At 41.1% G+C, this 22,022-nt stretch overlaps 2 protein-coding genes across 5 annotated transcripts in view; one reads left to right on the forward strand and one right to left on the reverse strand.

Annotated features, from left to right (window-relative positions):
• LOC122539584 (putative ubiquitin carboxyl-terminal hydrolase 50) overlaps positions 1-15,670 on the forward strand; it is a 30,230-nt gene extending 14,560 nt beyond the window's left edge. Inside the window, exons 4-7 of one of the 2 annotated variants that reach the window (XM_043674584.1) lie at positions 4,740-4,904; positions 8,886-9,028; positions 11,327-11,459; positions 15,264-15,669. In XM_043674584.1, coding sequence (XP_043530519.1) covers positions 4,740-4,904; positions 8,886-9,028; positions 11,327-11,459; positions 15,264-15,440 — 618 coding nt within the window. In that variant the 3' untranslated portion in view covers positions 15,441-15,669. Of the gene's footprint in view, positions 1-4,739; positions 4,905-8,885; positions 9,029-11,326; positions 11,460-15,263 lie in introns of both variants that reach the window. The other variant, XM_043674583.1, reaches the window with a different exon arrangement.
• Positions 15,671-17,283: 1,613 nt separating this feature from the next.
• usp8 (ubiquitin specific peptidase 8) overlaps positions 17,284-22,022 on the reverse strand; it is a 64,495-nt gene continuing 59,756 nt past the window's right edge. For all 3 annotated transcript variants that reach the window (XM_043674581.1, XM_043674579.1, XM_043674582.1), the window contains exon 19: positions 17,284-19,920. In XM_043674581.1, coding sequence (XP_043530516.1) covers positions 19,735-19,920 — 186 coding nt within the window. In that variant the 3' untranslated portion in view covers positions 17,284-19,734. The remainder of the gene's footprint in view (positions 19,921-22,022) is intronic.

Below are 22,022 nucleotides of genomic sequence, written 5' to 3' on the forward strand. Positions count from 1 at the left end.
CATAATATTCTCGATAATGTATCTGTCATTATATTTTCTTGCAACATGAACAGTTGTTATATTACGAGATTGAATTAATAAGCTCAGTTGAAAACGTTGAGCATTTTGAGTTTAAATTTCTCTTCAGGACCCCAGGGACCATATTGGCATTTCTTTGTGGTCATGACAGACAGTCATGTATTAGAGTTTCTCAGACTAGAGCTAAAGTACTTCTTTTGATTTTAGTTTCTTGGGGAAGGTATCCACATTATCATCCTGCAATAAAACCACAGCCACCCTCCTGTAACTAGCATCAGTTTGTCAGTTTAAAAGGTTTTGTTAAGTTGGGGTAGTATACACTGGGCGAATGTTACCTTTGCCTGTTTCCATGATAAATCTGTTAGAGTGGCCGCCATTATCCTAAAATTTCTGACAGAAACCATGCATCCCCAAAAAATCTCAATTTCCCAATGACTTTTAAGAATGGAGAATTCTATCAAAGCCTTTACTTTTGCTGTCCTTGGCAGCACCTGCTCTATGACATGTCCTTGGCAAGTCACCCTTATTTGCGTGCAAGCTCAATCTTGGCAAGATTTATTACGAGTGTTTAGATCAGAGTGGGGTGCTGGAAAAGCACAGCAGGTCAGGCAGCATCCGAGGAGCAAGAAAATCGTCGGTTTGGGCAAAAGCCCTTCATCAGGAATAGCTTTAAACAAATCTGGGTCTCCAGATTAATGGTCTAGCCATAATACCACTAGGCCATCACCTCCACCAGTCAGCTAACTCTACCTGTTGAAATAAGGCTTTCCATTATTTTACGTGTTGTTTCCATGTATTAATATGTCAAGCTACAGAGATTACAACTTGGTTCTTGGGTCTTTAGAATGTAGCTGCAGCATTTTAAATTTAATAATGCAAACCGTTTGGTTTGAAGTAAAAAACATGATGTCTCCTTCACTCTTAATGTTACTGACACTCGGCTATACCTCTGTAATGGAACAGCACAGCAGGTCAGGCAGCATCCAGGGAGCAGGAGAATCGACGTTTCGGGCATAAGCCCTTCCTCATTCCTGAAGAAGGGCTTATGCCCGAAACGTCGATTCTCCTGCTCCTTGGATGCTGCCTGACCTGCTTCACTTTTCCAGCAACACATTTTCAGCTCTGATCTCCAGCATCCGCAGTCCTCACTTTCTCCTACTCCTCTGTAATGAATCAACCTTGGTAAGGAATGGGCCACTGCAAACAGTGTAGTTTAACTGTGCAATTGTGATTTGATACTGCAATTAATTGTTCTGTAATCTCTACAGAATCTAGTCAATCCATTAGGTGAGGAACTAATTCCACTCAAGAACTGTAACTACTTTGGATAGAATCAATCAAGTGGTTTTCTGGTACGCTTTGAATCTCTTTCACCTGAGTTTGTTAATCCGTGATTCACTAATAAAGATATTAGTCTATTGTCAAATTGGATTTTAATTAGCAGGGATCTGTAAGAGCTTAATCAACAAATTAGACAAATTCAAAAACAGCCTTGAGCTGAAAATGCTTTTATTAAAAATATTGCATGCAGTTTTTGGCTAAAAACCTGAGAGGTGAAACAAGAGAATCTCATACTCTCCAAGTTTCTTCACTTTTACAGAGAAAAGGATAACATTTATATACTTAAAATATGCTGAAAATTGACAGGTTGTCATTAGATGTTCATCATTCATTACACTGAACTTTGATATGCGTTGCCTTATTGATTTTCCAAAATATTGAGTTACACACATCATTCCATGACATGGACATTTTGTTCAGGCTCAAATTTGCATTTCGAAATATAGAAGGAGCCTTTCGAGAAGATTAGAGAAGATTTGCCAAGTTTAGAGAATTTGTGTGCATTCAGCCTGTGTTATGTTTACTGTTTCAGACCTTTTGCCGCAATTCTTATAATTTCAGAATTTGGCCAATTTTCCAATCGGGCATTCTTAACTAATTCCCACAATACTACAGTGTCAGTACAGATTCCATCATCTCTGGTTAAGATTCTCCACCCAAATGGATCTCTATAATTTCCTTGTATTCCATTTGTAACCCCAGTAGATCCCTCGCTTTTCCTTTTAATTACAACAATAAAGTCCCAATAGTTCAGTATTGGGTAATTGGATTGCCGGTTATTCGTTCTGTGAATTGTTTACATCTCCTTCTATCTCGTTCTTGCTGTCTCTGTCATCCTGCATTATTTTTACCAGTGGATACACCTGCTCTTTCTGTTCATATGCCACAGCTGGTAACAACTCACTTCACTGACTTTCTTAATCACTCTAAGGACCCATTGCATCTCACCTTTAAATGTTTGACTTACAATAAAAGCTAACAGTTAATCTCCCATTTGAAGTGTTCTGCTTTCTGCATGTTTGTCTGCCCATTCTTTTATCTTTGCCTTTGGAGTTTGTAAATGTTTCTGTGCAAGTTTCCATGCTCTTGAGTCTCTCTAGAAATGTGGACACACAATCTGACCATTATAAAGCTCCCTGAGTTTAAGAATGAAACACTATGGTCAAATAGTTTATACCCAATTTACTTTTTATATCTTAAAAAGGTTTAGACATGAAGTTGGAACTTTGATCCAATTGTATTTCTATTGTAATCAATAACAAATTTAAAAAAAAGTTTTTTTTCACCACTAGTTATGATGGTCTTCAATGGAGGAGCTTCTGGAAATTGAGTTCTTATATCAATAGTTGAAAGGATACAGTGTCCAACTTTAGGTTTTGATAACATGCAGTAAGAACTCTAGCTGTTCTTGAACTATTCACTATGGTGGATAAAGGTACTGGTTAAACTCTGTATTGAAGTTTTGCTGAGCAGACTCATAGTTCCGTTCTATGTCATATGTCCTTTACGAAGAGGCATAGCCACTAAAAATGCCAATTTATCTTTGCATGAGTTTTCCATATTTTTACATGCCATGGGAATTTAAAATGTTACCTGTAATATTTCTTTACAATATCTGGGTGGTATCACTATCTAATGAATAACCATCCATTCTCTGTCTGCAAGTTTGTCTGGAGAGCTCCACTGCCCTATCAAAACCTCGAGTTGTGACATGATTGTACAAACTTGTTTAATTTTGGATCTGCTTGTTGAAACTCAAATAAAGCAGACTAACTAAAGATTAACATCGAGTTCTCCCCACCTTTTAAACGGAGTTAGGCCACTCTAGCATCTATTTGAGGAGTTAGTTTGACATCTACTCTGGTAACTTCAAATGAAGGAAAAACATCTGGTCCTTGCATTTGTAACTGTTCTTGTTACTGAACCTCACTCGGGGCTTTCTGTGATTATGGCTGAAGCTACCAATTTGACTTCTGTAGCTCCTATCCACAAGTAATTTCTGAAAACTCTAACCATCGCTGTTTTAGACAATAACTCCCATCATAAATGCATTTTATACAAAGGAACTGGTGAATAGTCTATACTCATTCTGTTTATTAAAACTGATTTTAAGTGCAATCTCTGTTACATGATACTAAAAGGTCAATGGGGAACTTTCATCTTCAACCTTCGCTGGAGATAACGGAGTGTTAGACTGAATTAACAAAAGGTGTGTTGAGATTGACTGAGGGACAGAGGACATAATTCAGTGAGTTCTGACATTCCTATTTACAACCTCCCATCCCCAAGCCAAGGTACATATGTGAAAGCACAGAAGCATTTCAGAGTTGGTTTAAATACTGCATTTAATTAATGGAAGGTCTGATCTTCACCTGGTGAAGATTGATCTGTCTGTCATGTTCCGAGAGCTTGCTGGTTGAAATTATGAACAATTTGCTTGGTTCTGGGATGATTATTGGGTGCAATAATAATTGAGAAGTTTCTAATTGCTATGGTTGTTGGAATTGTTTTTGTTAAATTAACTCTAATGGCGGGAGGTCTCCTGGTGCAGTGTTCACAATTTTACACCTCGGTCCGACGTTCAAGGGTTGAGTCCCATTTCACGACTTATTGGTCATAGAGACATGCACTACAGAAACAGACCTTTCAGTCCAACTCGTCCATGCTGACAGGTTTCCCAAACTAAACTATTCCCATTTGTCTATTGTCCCATTAACCCTCTAAACCTTTCCTATTTATCTACTTAAGTGAGGTTTAAATGTTGTAACTGCACCTACATCCATCACTTCCTCTGGCAGATCATTCCATATACAAACCACCCTCTGTGCAAAAGTTGCCCCTCAGGCCCCTTTTAAGTCTTTCTTCTCTCATGTTAAGATTATGACCTCTAGTTCCACACTTCTTCCAAATTCCCACACCCTTGGGAAAAGACCTTTTGCTATTCACCTTATCTTTGCCTCTCATGATTCACTGAAGGTGCATCTGCAATATGTCTAAGCAGATTGATCCTCAGTCTGTAAATCCTTCCAATACATCTAATTGGAGGAAGTTAGAGCAGGGACGCTTCCTGGTCAGTCATCCTGCAGAAGGCAACAGCTAGGACTGCAGTACCCTGTTGATGAGCCTGGAGCAATTCAATGGAAGCCCTTGGCTCAACTCTCAGAAACAAGAAAAAAGACCGACCGACTGACGGACTGATCTGTTGTGTGACAGTACTCTGCTCTTTCCAACCAATATTATGTGTTTGAGCAGCTGAACTCGTGGAAAGTTGATGAGGTAACTGAGTTGATGATTCTCCAATTCTCCAATGCACTGCTCATGGGATATGTGATAGACTCCAGATTTTTCACAAAGGAATAAATGATCTTTTCTCTCATCAGTCTACAGGAGTGAGAAACGTGGAAACTTCAATTATTTCAAAGATGTTTCAGGGTCAACTGAACTATGTCAAATTGTGTCTAAATTGTTACCACAAGTCTAGCCAAACTGAGAATTTCCTGAGTCTGTCTCTGCCAATGCCTCCTGATAACAGATGCTCCATTCAGGTAAAAAATTATCACCAACTTGTTATGAATGTAACAACTACGAGTTGGCCTCTCTGTCCATCAAATTTGGTCTGTTGCTCAGTAAGATCACAGCTGATCTGAATGTGGATCACCTTCACTTAAAAATATCAACAAAAATAAACCTTGGCTCTCTTTTTTGTTTAAAATAGACAATAAAAATACTTCTTATCTCTTGTTTTTCTGTTTTTTCTTTATGCTCCCCGCTAGATCTTCCCACAGATTAAAGCTTCCCTACTTGTTACGAGAATTCTGCTCTTGGTGAACACTATGGTTAAGAGGAATCAGTTGTTCTCTTATTTAACTCCCCTTGTGTGGTAATGCCAAACCTCAGAAAACCCACCAATTTTAAAAGTTCTCTCGGGGAGTGAGAGTAATGCTGGTTGGACCAACCAGCAGTAGTTGCCCCTTGAGAAGGTGGGGGTGAGCTGCCTTCTTGAACCGCTGCAGTCCACCTACTATGGGTTGACCCACCATGCCCTTAGGGAGAGAATTCCAGGATTTTGACCAAGTGATACTGAAGGAACAGTGATATATTTCCAAGTCAGGATGGTGAGGGGATTGGAGGGGAACTTTGAAGGTGGTGATGTTCCCATTTTTCTGCTGCCCTTGTCCTTCTAGATGGAAATGGTATTAAGTTTGGAATGAGCTGTCTGAGGCTCTTTGGTGAATTTCTGCAGTGTGTCTTAAAGATAATACACACTGCTGCTACTGTGCATTGGTGGTGGAGGAAATGAAAGCTTGTAGATGCGGCGCCAATCAATCGGGCTGCTTTGTCCTGGATGGTGTCCAGCTTTTTGAGTGTTGTTGGAGCTGCACTCATCCAGGCAAGTGGAGAATAATTCATCAGACTCATGACTTGTCTTGTGGATGGTGGACAGGCTTTGGGGAGGCAGGAGGTGAATTACTCATTGCAGTATTCCTAGCTTCTGACCTGCTCTTGTAGCCATTTATATAACCAGTCCAGTTGAGTTTCTCATCAATGCTAGTCCCAAGGATGTTGATAGTGAGGTATGCAGTGATAGTGACACCATTGAATGTCAGGAGACTTTAGTTAGTTTGTCTCTTATTGGTGATGGTCATAGCCTGGCATTGGTGTGGTGTGAATGTTCCTTGTCTCTTGTCAGCCCAAACCTGGATATTATCCAGATCTCATTGCATTTGGACATGGGCTGCTTCAGTATCTGAGGAGTTGAATGGTGCTGTACATTTGTGCAATCACCAGCGAACATCCTCGCTTCTGAGTTTATGATGGAGAGAAGTTCATTGATGAAGCAGTTGAGACTGTGGTGCTAGAAAAGCACAGCAGGTCAGGCTGCATCTGAGAAGCCGGAGAATCAACGTTTCAGGCAAAAGCCTTTCATCAGGAATGATGCTCAATCGGATGAAGGACTATTGCCTGAAATGTCGATTCTCCTGCTCCTTGGATGCTGCCTGAGCTGTTGTGCTTTTCCAGCACCACACTCTCGACTCTGATCTCCAGCTTCTGCAGTCATCACTTTCTCCTCATTGAAGCAGTTGAAGATGGCTAAGTCTAGGACACTACCCTGAGGAACTCCTGCAGAGATGTCCTGGCACTGAGATGACTGACATGCAACAATCATGACCATCTTCCTGAATGTCAGGTATGACTCCAACCACCAGAGAGTTTACCCCCTGACACTCATTGATTCCAGTTTCGCTAGGTCTCCTTGATGCCACACCTGGTTGAATGCAGCCTTGATGTCAAAGGCTGTCACTCTCACCTCCCCTCTGGAGTTCAGCTCTTTTGTCCATGATTGACCCAAGGCTGTAATGAGGTCAGGAGCTGAGTGACTCTGGGGGAACCCAAACTGGGCGTCACTGAGCAGGTTACTGCTGAGCAGGTGCTGCTGGATAGCACTGTTAGTGACACCTTCCATCACTTTACTGATGATGGAGAGTGGACTGGTGGGGCGGTAATTGGCTGGGTTGGAATGTCCTGCTCTTTGTGTACAGGACTTACCCGGGCGAGGAGAGCAGCAAATTCTGGAGCACCCGTCTTCCGTATTATTGCCAGAATGTTACTAGAGTCTGCAGCATTTGCAGTATCCAGTGTCTTCAACCATTTATTGATATCACATGCACCGAATTGGATTGACTAGAGACTGTTGTGGACTCCCAAAGGAGGCTGAGATGGATCATCTACTTGGCACTTTTGGCTTTCCAACTAACGTACTGGACTTCTCCAACATCCTTGGTAAGTTTTTTTTGTGGAGTGTCCTCCTCCAGTGAGTTGTTGAATTATCCACCACCATTTCATGACTGGGTGTGGCAGGACTGCAGAGCTTTGATCTGATCCCTTAGTTGTGGAATTGCTTAGCTCTGTTTATCACATGCTCCTGGGGTGGTGATGGTAGAGCAGGGATAAGCTAGGTATCAGTTACAGATTGTGGGGGAGAGAGAGGAGAATTTTGTTGCTCCTGGTAGTCCACAGTGACTCAATGTTTAGTTTTGAATAGGGCAGTATGTTTGTTCATTGTGAAGATGTGACTTCATCTCTGCAATAGTACAATGATGCATCTGTGACTGTTAGATTGTCGGAAATAAGGTCTAGCAGTCATTTCTCTCTATTGGATCCCTTGCCACATAGCACAGACCCAGTCCAGCAGATATGTCCTTTGGGATCCAACCAGCTCAATCAGTAGTGTTGCTGCTGAGACATTTTCAGTGGTGGGCATTATCGATCCCCACCCTCGGTGCTTCCTTCAAGTGATATTCAACATTGTGAATTACTAATTCATCAGCTGAGGAAGCATGGTACATGGTAACCAGCAGGAGATTCCCTTTCCTATGTTTAACTTGAAGCCATGAAATTTCATGTGGTCCAGGGTCAATATTGAAGACTCCCTCCCAATTGTTTCCCAATGTGCTACCACCTCTGCTGGGTCTGTCCTGTTGATGGAGTGGAACAGGACATGTCCAGGAATGATGATGGTAGGGTCTGGGACATAGTCTGTAAGGTATGATTCCATGAGTATGAATATGTCAGGCTGTTGTTTGACCAGTCTGTGAGACAGCTCTCCCAGTGTTGGCACTAGCCCCCAGATGTTAGTGAGGCAGGATTTGCAGGATCGACAGGGCTGTGTTTGAGGTGTTTCTTCCCATTGCCTCGGTCAATGCCATGTGGTCTGTCCAGTTTCGTTGTACCATTTCATATGTCTTTTCATTAAATTTGCATCCGCCTTGTATCTAAGGGCCGAATGGCCTACTCCTGCACCTATTGTCTATCTACTAATTGGACCAGCCCTGCGTCATCATTCTTTTTTTTTTTTGTGTGTCCTCTGCAAATTCTCTTGATCCAATCTCACTGTTGGGGAAACTAATTATAAATTTTGCTTCAGACTGAAAAGCTGTTCATCACTCCTTTTGTTTGCTGTTTTTCAGCCAACTTATAAATCCATGTTCTCACTGTCTTCCTTACTTGCTGAGAAGTCTTTATCAAATGCCTTTTGGAAGCTAATATGTTCATATCCTCCATATGACCTGCACTTATATCAGTGCTCTCTGTCTCATCAACAAAAGCTCATTAAAGCTAATTAAATATGATATGCCTTTATAAAGCTGTGCTGGATCATTAATCCACACTCATCCAATATATTGTTGATTTTTAGCATTCCTAGAAGATTTCCTAACAGCAAAGTTAAAGTAATTGCCTGGGCACAGTACAAGGGTTTGCAGGAAAAAGAACCCCAAATGTTCCATCTCCATAGGGTTCCCCTGACAACCTGGGGCTGCTCCTGGGTAAAAAGGCAATCTCACAGCTGCCACTTTGTAAATATGCTCCTGACCTCTCCTCCAGTCATTGGTGCTTGCTTTATTTGGTGGTTGGTAACTGTAGCTAAGGAATTATAATCTGCACAATGGGTTTTCCTACTGCTTAATTTTCAAACTTTGGTTCCTTCAAAAAAGCTTCTACTCTAAAACATAGCTGCTGTTTCTTAGGATTGTCTCAAATTGTTCTTTAAAGAAGAGGTGCTGAGCTCCAGGGATCAACCTTTTTGTTCCTTTTGTGGAAGGAAGCAGGACCAGGCAGAAAGTATCCAACTGCTGAAAGCCCCTGATATAATTATAATACACCTGAAACGGTGAGTAATGTTCATTCTCCGTGATCATCAGACCGACCAGCAAGGTCATTTTGGGAGGACCAACATAACTAACAAAGGGATACACATTGAGCGATAGAACCTTAGGAGGTACAAAGGATCACAGGGACATTGGTGTGTGTCCATAATCCTTTAAGGCAGCAGCAAACTAGATAAGGTGGTTAAGAAAGCAAATGGGATGCTTGCTTTTATTACTCAAGGCATGAATACAAGAGCAGGGACGTTGTGACGGAGCTCTATATAATACTAATTAGGCCACAACTGAATGCTGTGTGCAGTTCTGGTCATCACGTTATAGAAAGGATGTGATTACAGTAGAGAGGGTACAGAGGAGATGTACCAGGATGTTGCCTGGAATGGAGCAATTCTGATATGAAGAGGTGGAACTAGAGAAGCTGGTGTTGATTTCCTTAAAGTAGAGAACGCTGCAGTTGGGGATGTTGTGTGGGGGGGTTCTGATTTGAGGTGCACAAAGTTCAGAGGGTCATATGCAGATAGGGAGAAACCTGTCCCTGAGGAGAGGGGTAATTAATCAGAGAGTGCAGTTTGAAGCTAAGGAGCAGGAGGTTTACCGGTGATTTGAGGGAAAATATTTTAACCCAGAGGGTGGTGAGTATCTGAAACTCACGGCCTGAAAGGGTGATAGAAGCAGGAACCTCAAGCCATTGAAGAACTGTCTTAGATGAACACTTTGAAACACCACTGCCTACAAGGCTTATAGGCAAAGTGCTGGAAAATGGGATTAGAATAAACTGCTGCTGGATGACCAGGTGAAGGATCTCTTTAAGAGCTGTAAACACTATTTAACACTATGACCCTTCGGGGGGAAAAACAATCTTTCCTACAGTGTCCGTTTGATTTTACCTTTTATGCCCAATAGATTCTTGGTGTGTTTTCTGAGTGCAGTATTTATATTGTTAAAGTAACTGAATTATTAATTACAGTTGGCTATACCAGGAGGAATGAAAGGCTGAACACTTCTGGATAAATGGAATTCTTTTGTTCTGTTTAGGAGAAATTGGATTTTTAACAATTATTCCGAGCCAGCTTGAGTTATGGTGAGCTGCTGCCTGGAGCCATGAACACTGGGATTGCAGTCCTGGAACGGCCTGCCTGCTCTCTCTTCCCCCAGCTGTCAGCTTTGTTTCAGGGAAATTGCAATGTTGGCTGTGTGCAATGGAATAGAACCTGATGTCAGTCTTGATTGGGAGGGGGCCTTGACCCTGAAAAACTGACTGCTGAAATGCAAAATAACTAGTTTGTTCTTCAGTCCCAAAGATAATCTAATGAGGTTTACAGGAGCTGCCATGTCACAGTCAGGATTGTGATGGTTATACAGTTCAATAGTTTCTTGATGGTCATTTTCTTAAGGTTTACCCAACTGAAGTGTCGGAGTTGTTTGGGGTGGGTGGAAGTGCAGTGAAATCTGCACAACTGTACAGAATGGCAGTATCTATCAAACTAATCATCCTATTTTGTTGTTCCCTGTCCATGGGTAAAGTTATGAAAACATCAGGGAGGAGAAAGGTGAGGACTGCAGATACTGGAGATCAGAGTTGAGAGTGGGGTGCTGGAAAAGCACAGCAGGTCAGGCAGCATCCGAAGAGCAGGAAAATCGATGTTTCGGGCAAAAACCCTTCATCAGGAATGAGGCTTCTGGGCTGGGGGTGCTGAGAGATAAATGAGGGGGATGGAGTGGGTTGGGGGGGGGAAGGTAGCTGGGATTGCGATAGGTAGATGAAGGTGGGGCAGAAGGTGATAGCTCAGGGAGGAGGGTGGAATGGATACTGTAGATGGGAAAGGTGTTGGACACGTGAGGAGGTCAGTGCCCAGTTGGTGCCTCCCATCTATCCATTCCACCTTCCTCTCTGATATGTCATCTTCTCCCACACCTTCATCTACCGATCACATTCCCAGCTACCTCTCCCCAGCCCCTCCCATTTATCTTTCAGCCCACCCGCCCTGGCCCACAAGCCTCATTGCTGATGAAGGGCATTTGCCCAAAACATCGATTCTCCTGCTCAGATGCTGCTTGACCTGCTGTGCTTTTCCAGCAACACATTCTCAACTTATGAAAACATCAACCAACTAATTTGCTGATGACATGATATTCACCATGTGTTTTTTCCTATTGGCCTTTCTTATTTGGAAAGGAATTCTTCGCCTTTCTCTGGTCTATTTCTAACAAATTGCTTGCCTTTTGTGGATCTGTTTGTAATATGAAATTAGAGTTGGTCATAAATATACAATTAATCATCCAGAATTTCCTATCTTTACTAGCTTTGAATCTGATGATCATGGCAATAGGAAACTGACCAGTACTGTGACCTTTCCACTTGAAGATCTCGATCTGTCCCAATATACAACCAATCCATCAATGCAGCAGCTGAAGTACCATCTTTATGCTGTTGTGGTAAGTAACTTTAATTGATCTATTTCTGACAATTAGACCTCACTTGTCCTTGCCAATCCAATTTGTCTATTTTGGGAATATTGCTATTTCTACCAAGACAGAGACCACATCAGGTCAATAAAAACATCAAGTCTCTCATTACGTGCTCAAATATTGCCAGAGCAAGATGCTCATGTTTTACAAACATTATTAAAAACTGCTCGATTTCTAAAAGTGTTTACTGTAAATAGAAATTACAAACTGTTTAAAACTGGCTTTTATGTGACCATTTTAACAAAAGTTTGTGTTGTTTGGAGGGTTGTTCTGGAACAGTAGAAGTCACCCAGATCACCCAGAGGAAGGGTGCACTAGGATTTGGGTCTACATTGCCTTCAGGGGCTGGGAACCATAATGCAGATCTGCGATAACATCATAAAAGTAGGGAAGTGTTGTGGTGTAAGTAGATGAGTAGAAAAGGGCAACATCTTTTGCTTCTGAAAACAAACCTCTTTTTTGTCAGTTTTGATTGTATGACAATAGTTTATTAAAAGCTTTTAGCAAACAACTATGCATTGTGCTAAGTGAGACAGTAATCCCTATGGGTGAGTAGGGAAATGCAGTCTGGATACATTTCTCTAGGAATGAAGAAACAAGCAGCATTCGATGCTGGGAACTTGCACACAGCCAGGGAGTTGGAGCCAGTGTGTACCATTTTTGCCTGAGACAGGAAAGAAAATGACACAGAAACTAAACTTTTAGGATGTAGGTTTGCTCACTGAGCTGGGAGGTTCATTTACAGATGTTTCATCACCCTATTAGGTAACATCTTCAGTGGGCCTCAGGCAAAGCAGTATACATGATTTCTGCTTTCTATTTATATGTTTGGGTTTCTTTAGGTTGGTGATGTCATTTCCTATGGAGATGTCATTTCCTGTTCTTTTTCTCAGGGGGTGGTAGATGAGGTCTAACCAGTTGGAGTCCATGCTTCTAGGAATTCTCATGCGTGTCTCTGTTTGGCTTGTCCGAAGGTAGATGTGTTGTCCCAGTTGAAGTGGTGTCCTTCCTCATCTGTATGTCAGGATAGTAGTGAGAGAGGGTCATGTCGCTTTGTGGCTAGTTAGTGTTCATGTATCCTGGTGGCTAGTTTTCTGACCGTCCAATGTAGTGTTTGTTACAGTCCTTGCACAGTATTTTGTAAATGACATTAGATTTGCTTGTTGTCCGTATAGGGTCTTTCAAGTTCATTAGCTGCTGTTTGTGTGTTGGTGGGTTTGTGGGCTACCATGATGCCAAAGGGTCTGAGTAGTCTGGCAATCATTTCCGAGATGTCTTTGATATAGGGGGGAGTGGCTAGGATTTCTGGACGTGTTTTGTCTGCGCGTTTGGGTTTGTTGCTGAGAAATTGGCGGACTGTGTTCATTAGTGAGCAAACCTACATCCAGAATCTCAAACTGAGCTACAAATCTTCTCAACTCGCTAAAACTAAACTTTTAAAGATATTAATTTGGCTTACAAAAACAAAAGTTGCTGGAAAAGCTCAGCAGGTCCAGCAGCATCTGTGAAGAGAAATCAGATTTAATGTTTTGGGTCCAATGACCCTTTCTCAGGACTGATGGTAGCTGGGTAAATGCCAGTTTGTGCAGAAGATGGGGAGGGGGTAAGGAGTAAAAGGTAAGTAGGTATAAAGCCCAAAGAGAGAGAATTGTTGGACAAAGGAGTCGATAACGATCTGGCTGGGAGGGTGAATAGCTGTTAATTGAGACTTGTTAGTCTTCCATTACGCTATACTACCTATTGCTAGCCACTGTGAGATGTATGGGGTAGGAGGGAGCTAGGACATGGGAGAATTCAAGCCTTAGAATTATCAAACTCTATATTGACCTGAGGGCTGCAGGATCCCCACATGGAAAGTTAGGTTGTTCTTCCAGCTTGCACTGAGCTTTGCTGGACCACTGCAGTAAGCCCAAGAGAGATGTTGAGTGAGGACTGAGCAGGGTAGTGTGTTAAAGTGGCAGCCAACTGGAAGCTTTTTTTTTTCCAGGCAGAACATTAGATGTTCTATGAAGCAGTTACCAAGTCCATGCTTCATTTCCCCCAATGTAGAGGAGACCACATTGTGAGCAACGAATGCAGTAGACTAGATCTGAGAGAAATGCAGGAAAAATGCTGCTCCACCTTTGGAAGATCTGAAACTAGATAAGACCCTTGGTCTGGATGGGATTTATTCTCTGATTCTTTGGGAAGCCAGGGAGGAGATTGCAGAGCATTTGGCTTCAATCTTCGTTATCATTGTTGACAGGAGTAGTGCCAGAAGAATGGAGGATAGCAAATGTTGCCTTGTTTAAGGAGGAGTCGTCAGGCCAACCCTGGTAATTATAGGCCAGTGAGCCTTACTTCGGTTGTGGGTAAGGTGTTGGAAAAGATGATAAGATTTATAATCATCTGGAAAAGAATAATTTAATTAGGGATATTCAACATGATTTTGTGAAGGGTAGGTCATGCCTCACTAACCTTTTATTGAATTTTTCGAGGTGTCAGAACAGGTGGATGAAGGTAAAGTGATTGATGCGGTTTATATGGACTTCAGTAATGCGTTTGATAAGGTTCCACACGGTAGGGAATTGATTTAGTAATTTGGATCTGAAATTGGCTAGCTGAAAGAAGACAGGGTGGTGGTTGATGGGAAATGTTCATCCTGGAACTCCGTTTCCAGTGGTGTGCTGGGAAGATCTTGTTTTGGGGCCACTGCGGTTTGTAATTTTTATAAATGATCTGGCTGTGGGCATAGAAGGATGGGTTTGTAAATTTGTGGATGACATGAAGATAGACAGAGTTGTGGATAGTGCCAAAGGATGTTGTGGGTTACAGAGGGACATAGATAAGGTACAGAGTTGGGCTGAGAAGTAGCAAATGCAGTTTAATGCAGAAAAGTGAGAGGCAGTTCACTTTCGAAAAAGTAAGATTCATGGCCGTGTAGATGAACAGAGATGTGTCCAGGTGTGTAAATCCCTGAAAGTTGCCACCCAGATTGATAGGGTTGTTAAGAGGGCATATGGTGTGTTGGTGTTTATTGGTAGGGGAATTGAGTTTCGGAGCCACGAGGTCATGTTTCAGCTTACGAGACACTGGTAAGGCTACACCTGGAGTATTGTGTGCAGTCCTGGTCACCAAATTATAGGAAGGATGTGGAAGCTTTGGAAACGGTTGAGAAGATTTACTAGGATGTTGTCTGGTATGGAAAGAAAGCCTTACAAGGAAAAGGTGAGGGAACTAAGGCTGTTTTTGTTGGAGAGAAGGTTGAGAGGTGACTTAATTGAGATGTATAAGATAATCCGAGGGTTAGATAGGGTGAATAGTGAGAACCTTTTTCTGCAGATGGCTAACACGAGGGAACATAGCTTTAAATTGAGGGATGATAGATTTAGGACAGTTATCAGGGGTAGTTTCTTTACTCTGTAGTAGTAGGGGTGTGGAGTGGCCTGCCTGCAACACCGTAGTCTTCCCGACATTAAGGGCATTGGACATACTGTTCCATTATTATCTATATGTAAGTTAGACGGGCATCAGATTATTTCCACAGGTCGGTGCAATATAGAGGGCCGAAGGGCCTCAAATGTCTATGTATGCATATTTGGACCCTTGGATACTGAAGAGGTAAATGGACAGGTGTTACACCTTTTGGTTTTTATTAATTTGGCTCACAAGTGTCCCAACAAGATAATATCTAGAGGTTTATTTTAGAAATGTTAATCAGTGAGGCCTTGATCAAAGACTGATATTTGGATGCAGTTCAGGTGAATTTCCATTGACTTTTTCTTTCAACAGAATCACACAGGCACTTTAGACAGTGGTCACTACACTGCCTACTGCAAGAATCCAGTTACACAGAACTGGCATGAATTCAATGATGCAAAAGTGACCAGCATTTCTGAGCAGAAGATCCAGTCACCAGCAGCTTACGTTCTTTTCTATAATTGTGTCAATTTTCAGTGGCCGCAGTAATACTATCTCAGACAGACTACAACAATAAACTGTTTCCCTATAGTCCAGTTTTCATTCTGTACTTGCCCATGAGGGCAGCACAATATATAAATTATGTAATTAATTCTTAACAGCACAACTTTATTTTATCTGTTGTTGTCTAAATGGACTCTAGCCCATGGATTAAAGGTATTCGCCTCTGCAGTAAGTCTTTGGAGCATTGTGTGATCAAATGTACAGTATTTGCTATTAAGCAGCATTGGGGTGGGATATAAACAGAAGGTGCAAAGCAGCTCGATTTACCTCTGCAAAGCCAACTGTCACATGGCAGGTAGTAGGTAAGTTTTTTTTTAAAGCTGCATTGAGATTAGAGTTCCAGTTTATTTATTTAAAAGTGAAACTAATTTTCTACTTGGTTTAAATTTAGGGTAAAAGCTTTAACTAGAAGGCAGGCATGGAGTTCAGCTTATGTTACACAACCAAGTGGCAATCTCAGATACTCCTGGCCACCTAGTTCACCATATCCTGCAAAATTACCACTGGTTTGACCAGTTTGAGCACCAGATTTCAGCAGAAGTGAATTCATGAGCTGAGTATTTTTGGACAGCATGTTTTTATATTTGATCACCCTCCAGCTGAAGGAAGTGCAGAAAGGGAATGAGTGACTACCTGACAGAAATAGGAGAAAGCGAAGTCAAAGTGTGGCACTGCAAAAGCACAGGTCAGGCAGCATCTGAGGACAAGAATCAACATTTTTGGGTACAAGCTCTTCATTAGGAAAGTTCTGGGCTACATCTCACTCAGGAATAGACTGTTTTGGAAAAGTGAGGAGCAGTTTCTCTGGGGAGTGCAGCGAGAGCCAAGCCACACAACATTTGTTTTGGCTGAAAATCCTCACTAGCAATATCCTGGAGGTTATACCATTGACCAACCACAGTAACAATGCAACTGCAATTACATGCCTAGTGTACAAAAAGACAAGCTCAGGAGAAAGAAACATTCTCCACTTTGATGAATGATTACTGCATTTCCTCACCATACAGTTCAAAGCAGTCTTCACTACAGGCACAACATATCTGCAGCATAAATCATTTGCAATGTTCCAAGGTTTCTTTGACGGTACTTGTCAATGTGAAAGCTTGTAGTGGGCAACACCAAACAGTATGAGGGGGGACAAAAGAGACAAATGCAATATAGCTTGGAACTTTATTTAACACAACCAACACATCTACTGGGAAGGGGAAACTACAGCTCACTACACACACCCCAACCTGGCTAAATGGCTTCAAGAACACTCACACAAGCCTGCAGTCCAATGTCAGCCAGCTCCTCACCCTTCCTCCAGCACAGTACAATCCACAAATGAAATTAAAAAACTAAAGATAATTGCCACCTGTAAATGCACACTATATCAAGCTCTACCTACCCATTGACTAACAACCCACACAATTTAAGTGTATAAATCATGTGCAACTTCATTTAAAACCCAACTGCCAGTTGTAGCTGGATTGGCAAAGAGGGATAAAATAAATAAAAGAACAAATGACATGGTGTTTAATATTGAGAAATGTGAAATAATACAGCAGTATGAAAATAATGATCACCAAAGTAATGACAAGTCAATATACAAGTCAGGTTAAAAAAAAATCCTAAAGTTAATTAAACATTACTGTCACAGTGTAACTGCCTTCCAAATAAAAATAAAAATGTGCAATAGATAGGAAGGTTGAAATGTTTGTCCTATAAGTCAGTCATATGACTGTGCATGTTACCATAGAAACTTCAGATGAAAATAATTTTAAAAACATTAAACTGTAAATTCTGCATAACCCCTCTATGGAAATGAAAATCTACAATCCCAAAGTGTTTTTAAAAAGCATATGAAATATTTTAATTTCTCCATTGTTAATCACACAGGGCTACAGTTTCTCATGCAAGACTGGTTCAGTATCAACAGTAGGAGCAGTGAAATAAAATTTAGATCTGATCTTAAGTAATTTTCTCCTTAGAAACTTAGGTTGCTTAGCCAGTTTCCTTCCCCAGTGTGGATCCATTTTGCATCCCCATGCATGTGATATTTATCATGGGACAAGGTGCATAACCACAGAACTTTGCAGGAACACTGGCCAGATTTATTGCAGTAGAAATTATCAAAATATTTCAGACTTTAACTGTGAAACAGCAGATCTTCCCCAGTAATATTAGTATAGGGATGCTGCATTTAGCCCTGGGGAAAAGGGACTGTTTAAAGAACATCTCAATGAAACTAACGTAATGCAGTATTTTCCAAATTTTACCAAAAAACAAAGTGATCGTTTTCTCATATCTGATTACTTCTGCAATATTTCTAAACAGATATCCATGAAGGAGGACCTATAAATTTGGTTTGGCAACTGACTGGTCAGGTTAATTGAAACTGCTTTTAGATTTCATTTTATGTAGGTGCATTTTATGGTGAAGTGTTGTAAAAGGAAATTAACATACATGTAAGAAAAGTCATTAAGCTCACTGGAAATTCCAAACAGCAACTAATTTCAGTTGCAAGTTACCATCATGAAATTTTTGATGGCAATTTGGGAAGAATCCAATAAAAATCCTTTTTATAGAAGCAGGTTTGAAGGTAAATGCATATGTGCCTCTCTGAGTATGCTGTGATGTAGCAGTGGCTTTGGTGAGAGAAAGTCTGAGAAGGATTGATCAAGAACAGCTTAGGACAGAGATAAGTACTGCAAGATCACACAGATAGTACTAATATATACTGTTAGAAGTAACACACAGTCTGGCCTTTCTCAGTGATGTCCAAAAAGTATCTCACCTCAGTTTCTGTTTTCAGCTATTGTGATATAAAGCAAAGACTGGAGAATAGGGGAGTCAAACAGGATCGATCCAATAAACCAGAGGAGAACTTTCCATCCCTGACTGTTCCATCATTCAAGCCGGTGACAGTTTCACCATACTTTTAGTTCCATGCACCTGCTGTAGTTTTGTAATGCTTAAGGCCATGTACCAATCTCAACTTTACAATGTTGGGCATGCTTTTTGAAATAGATCCTAATCACAAGTTCCAGTATCCTTTGTGTGCAAAAGCACTTCTTGAAAACATGAAGCTTAAAAGTGGGACAAAACTATTATATGTCTCTTTATTCTGTATTCTAAGAGAGGAAATGATCATTGCCACTTATGAAATCAATCCCTTAACAACTTAGAACATCTCACCTAGATCAGCCATTAAGCTTCTATACTCTACGGAATACCAACCTATTCTGTGTAATCTTAAATTCTTCTAGATGACTATATTTTGGTAAATCTGCATCGATTTCCCTCCAAATCCAAAGTATTCTTCCAAAAGTGCAGTACTTCAGCTTGGGTTTAACCAGAGCTCTGTACACTGTACTCCAATTCCAGTGATATAGAAGACCAACATTTCATTAGCAGTTTTCTTTTTTTTTCTGCTCCTCTAAACTGAAGAACACAAGAACTTCAACAGTCTTGGAGAGACAAGCAAATATAGGATAGAAATGAGCTATCAAATTTCTTCATACACGCACCAAAGGCATTGCAAACAGCAAATGAATAACTGATCAAATTAGTTGAGGAGTTATACAGTAACTGCATGTAGAAACCCCAAACCAGCAATGATATAGGGTCATCCATTAATGACATGCTGTTCAGATCTGAACTGTTAAAGGAAAGTATATTTGATACATTTCACAACTTTTCCAAAAGTCTGAAAATAATTGATTTGTAGTATAACTCGAGATCAATCTGCTCTATCTTCATTTAAACAACTCGATCTCAAATAATAGGACTATTACTTTTTAAAACTATTTATATATTATATACACTTACATTTTGTACAAGTCTGCAATCATTATGTACAGATACATTCTCACCTATTCAGAATACTCCAGGTTATTTTCACAGTACAGAAAGGTTAAAATATAGTAGAGAAAGGCCATTTTAACAGGAACAAAGTGTTTAAGAGAATTAGACTAATTTTTGCCTCATGGAGTAGCAAAGATCTTGAGGGCAATATGTTCTGGCTCTTCAAATCATTGTAATTACAAACTCACAGTAAACAGGATATGAGACATTATCATCATTCTAAATAGGTAGTTAAATGCTGCATGACTAAAAATCATTTTTCTGGTAAAGTACAAAGGGCAGGTCCATCTAGAAAGCTCTAGTGTTGCAAGACAGCGAGTCTTTTTTAAAATAGCTGGACATGCTGTGAATTTTCCTGGTCATATGTCCAACATTATTTAATATTGGTGCAATCGTATGGAGTGTCACTTTGGTAATTCGCTGATCCCTGTTATGTTGCCAAATCAACCACACGCAACTCCAGGGAGCTATAGAAGAGAATGTAGGCTGCTGGTGATCTCACTGAAGAAGGAGATATCTCTGAAACATCCTGATCATCAAACTTGAACCAGCGCTGTTTCACAGCATTCTTGCAGTAAGCTGTATAGTGTCCCCCATCTAGTCCTCCATAATGGTTCTATACAAATTCAAAAATAAACCTAAATTAATATCAACTACTTTATGAAGGCATAGTTGGCCACTTTCAGGCTTTCATAAAATCTTTTTAATGCAACAATATTTCTCTTTTCGGAAAGGCACAATAAACCCTGTGTATTACAGACTTCAGTGTGGTAACTACATCTAATTGTCCGCACTTTGTTTTCACTAAGATCGGACAGCAGATGAGTAAGACGGTATTGAGGCCATGATTAACTCTAGGTACATGTTTTCAAGTTCCATTACAATAGATTGTGAACCAGAGGTTGGTTATCAAAATAAATCTGAAAGTTATCAGTCATAGGAAGGAAATAGCTGTTAGTTTATCAATAAAAAAAAGAACTGTTGCCCTTTAGAGAAAACCTGTGACTAAAACTATCTTCACTTACAGGATCCATATCCCTCCATATTCCCTTCCTATTCACGTATTTCATCCAGGTGCTTCTTGAATGTTGCTATTCAACAACGTTGCCAGGTGTGGAGGAGGATAGCAATGCGTTCCACGCACTCATCATCCTTTTGTGTGAAAAAAATGGCCTCGCATATTTCTTTTAACCACCCCCCCACCCTCCTCGCACCTTGAAGCTGTGTCCCATAGTAATTGACTCCTCCAGCCTGGAAAAAAAAGCCTCATATTTTCTACTCTATCCATACCATTCACAATCTTATAAACTTCTATTAGTCGCCTCTTAACTTTATGCGTTCCAGTGAAAACAAACCCAAATCTATCCAACCTTCCGTCACAGCTAAAATCTCCCATACGAGGCAACATTGTGGTAAACCTTTTCTGCACCCTCTCCAAAGCATCCACATCCCTCTGGTAGTGTGGTGACCAGACCTGCATGCAATAATCCAAGTGTGGCATAACTGAAGTTCTATAAAGCTACAGCATATCTTGTCTATCTTTATACTCAATGCCTCTTCCAATGAAGGCTAACATGCCATAAGCTTTTTTTTTTAAAAAAAACACGTTATCTACCTGCACTGCCACCTTCAGTGATCTGTGGACCTGCACACCCAGATCCTCTGCATATCAATACTCACATGGGTTCTGCCATTCATTATATAATTGCAACTCACCTCTGCCCAGATTAAACTCCATCTGCCATTTTCCTGCCCATAGTTCCAACTGATATTTCCTGCTGTATCCTTTGACAATCCTCTTCACTACTCAACTTCAATCTTTGTATCATCCACAAATTTACTATACCAGCTATGTTTCCCTCCAATCATTCATGTAGACCACAAACACCCTATGGATTACCACTAGTCTGAAAAACATCCATCCGTTGCTACCCTGTCTTCTATGACTAAGCCAGTTGTATATCCATCTTACCAGCTCACCCAGATACCATGTGATTTCACCTTTTGTACCAGTCTGCCATGAGGGACCTTGACAAAGGCTTTATTGAAATCCATGTAGACAACATCAATTGCTTTTCCCTCATTCACCTTAGTCATCGCCTCAAAAAACCCGATCTGGTGCTGAGAGACAACAGTGCTAACCACTGAGCCATGGTGTCTTATAATTAGCTAATCAACATCTGGAAGAAAAATTGGTTAACAAAGGTCAAGGCGCACATAACATTTGGGAGAAAGTGAGGACTGCAGATGCTGAAGATCAGAACTGAAAATGTGTTGCTGGAAAAGCGCAGGTCAGGCAGCATCCAAGGAGCAGGAGAATCGACGTTTCGGGCATGAGCCCTTCTTCAGGAATGAGGAGGGTGTGCCAAGCAGGCGAAGATAAAAGGTAGGGAGGAGGGACTTGGGGGAGGGGCGTTGGAAATGAGATAGGTGGAAGGAGGTTAAGGTGAGGGTGATAGGCCGGAGTGGGGGTGGGGGCGGAGAGGTCAGGAAGAAGATTGCAGGTTAGGAACGTGGAGCTGAGTTCGAGGGTTGGGACTGAGACAAGGTGAGGGGAGGGGAAATGAGGAAATTAGAGAAATCTGAGTTCATCCCTTGTGGTTGGAGGGTTCCTAAGCGGAAGATGGAGGAAGAGCGCCTCATCTTCCGCCTAGGAACCCTCCCGAAACGTCGATTCTCCTGCTCCTTGGATGCTGCCTGACCTGCTGCGCTTTTCCA

The sequence above is a fragment of the Chiloscyllium plagiosum genome, chromosome 32, assembly GCF_004010195.1.
Source record: "Chiloscyllium plagiosum isolate BGI_BamShark_2017 chromosome 32, ASM401019v2, whole genome shotgun sequence".
NCBI classification, from domain to species: Eukaryota; Metazoa; Chordata; class Chondrichthyes; order Orectolobiformes; family Hemiscylliidae; genus Chiloscyllium; species Chiloscyllium plagiosum.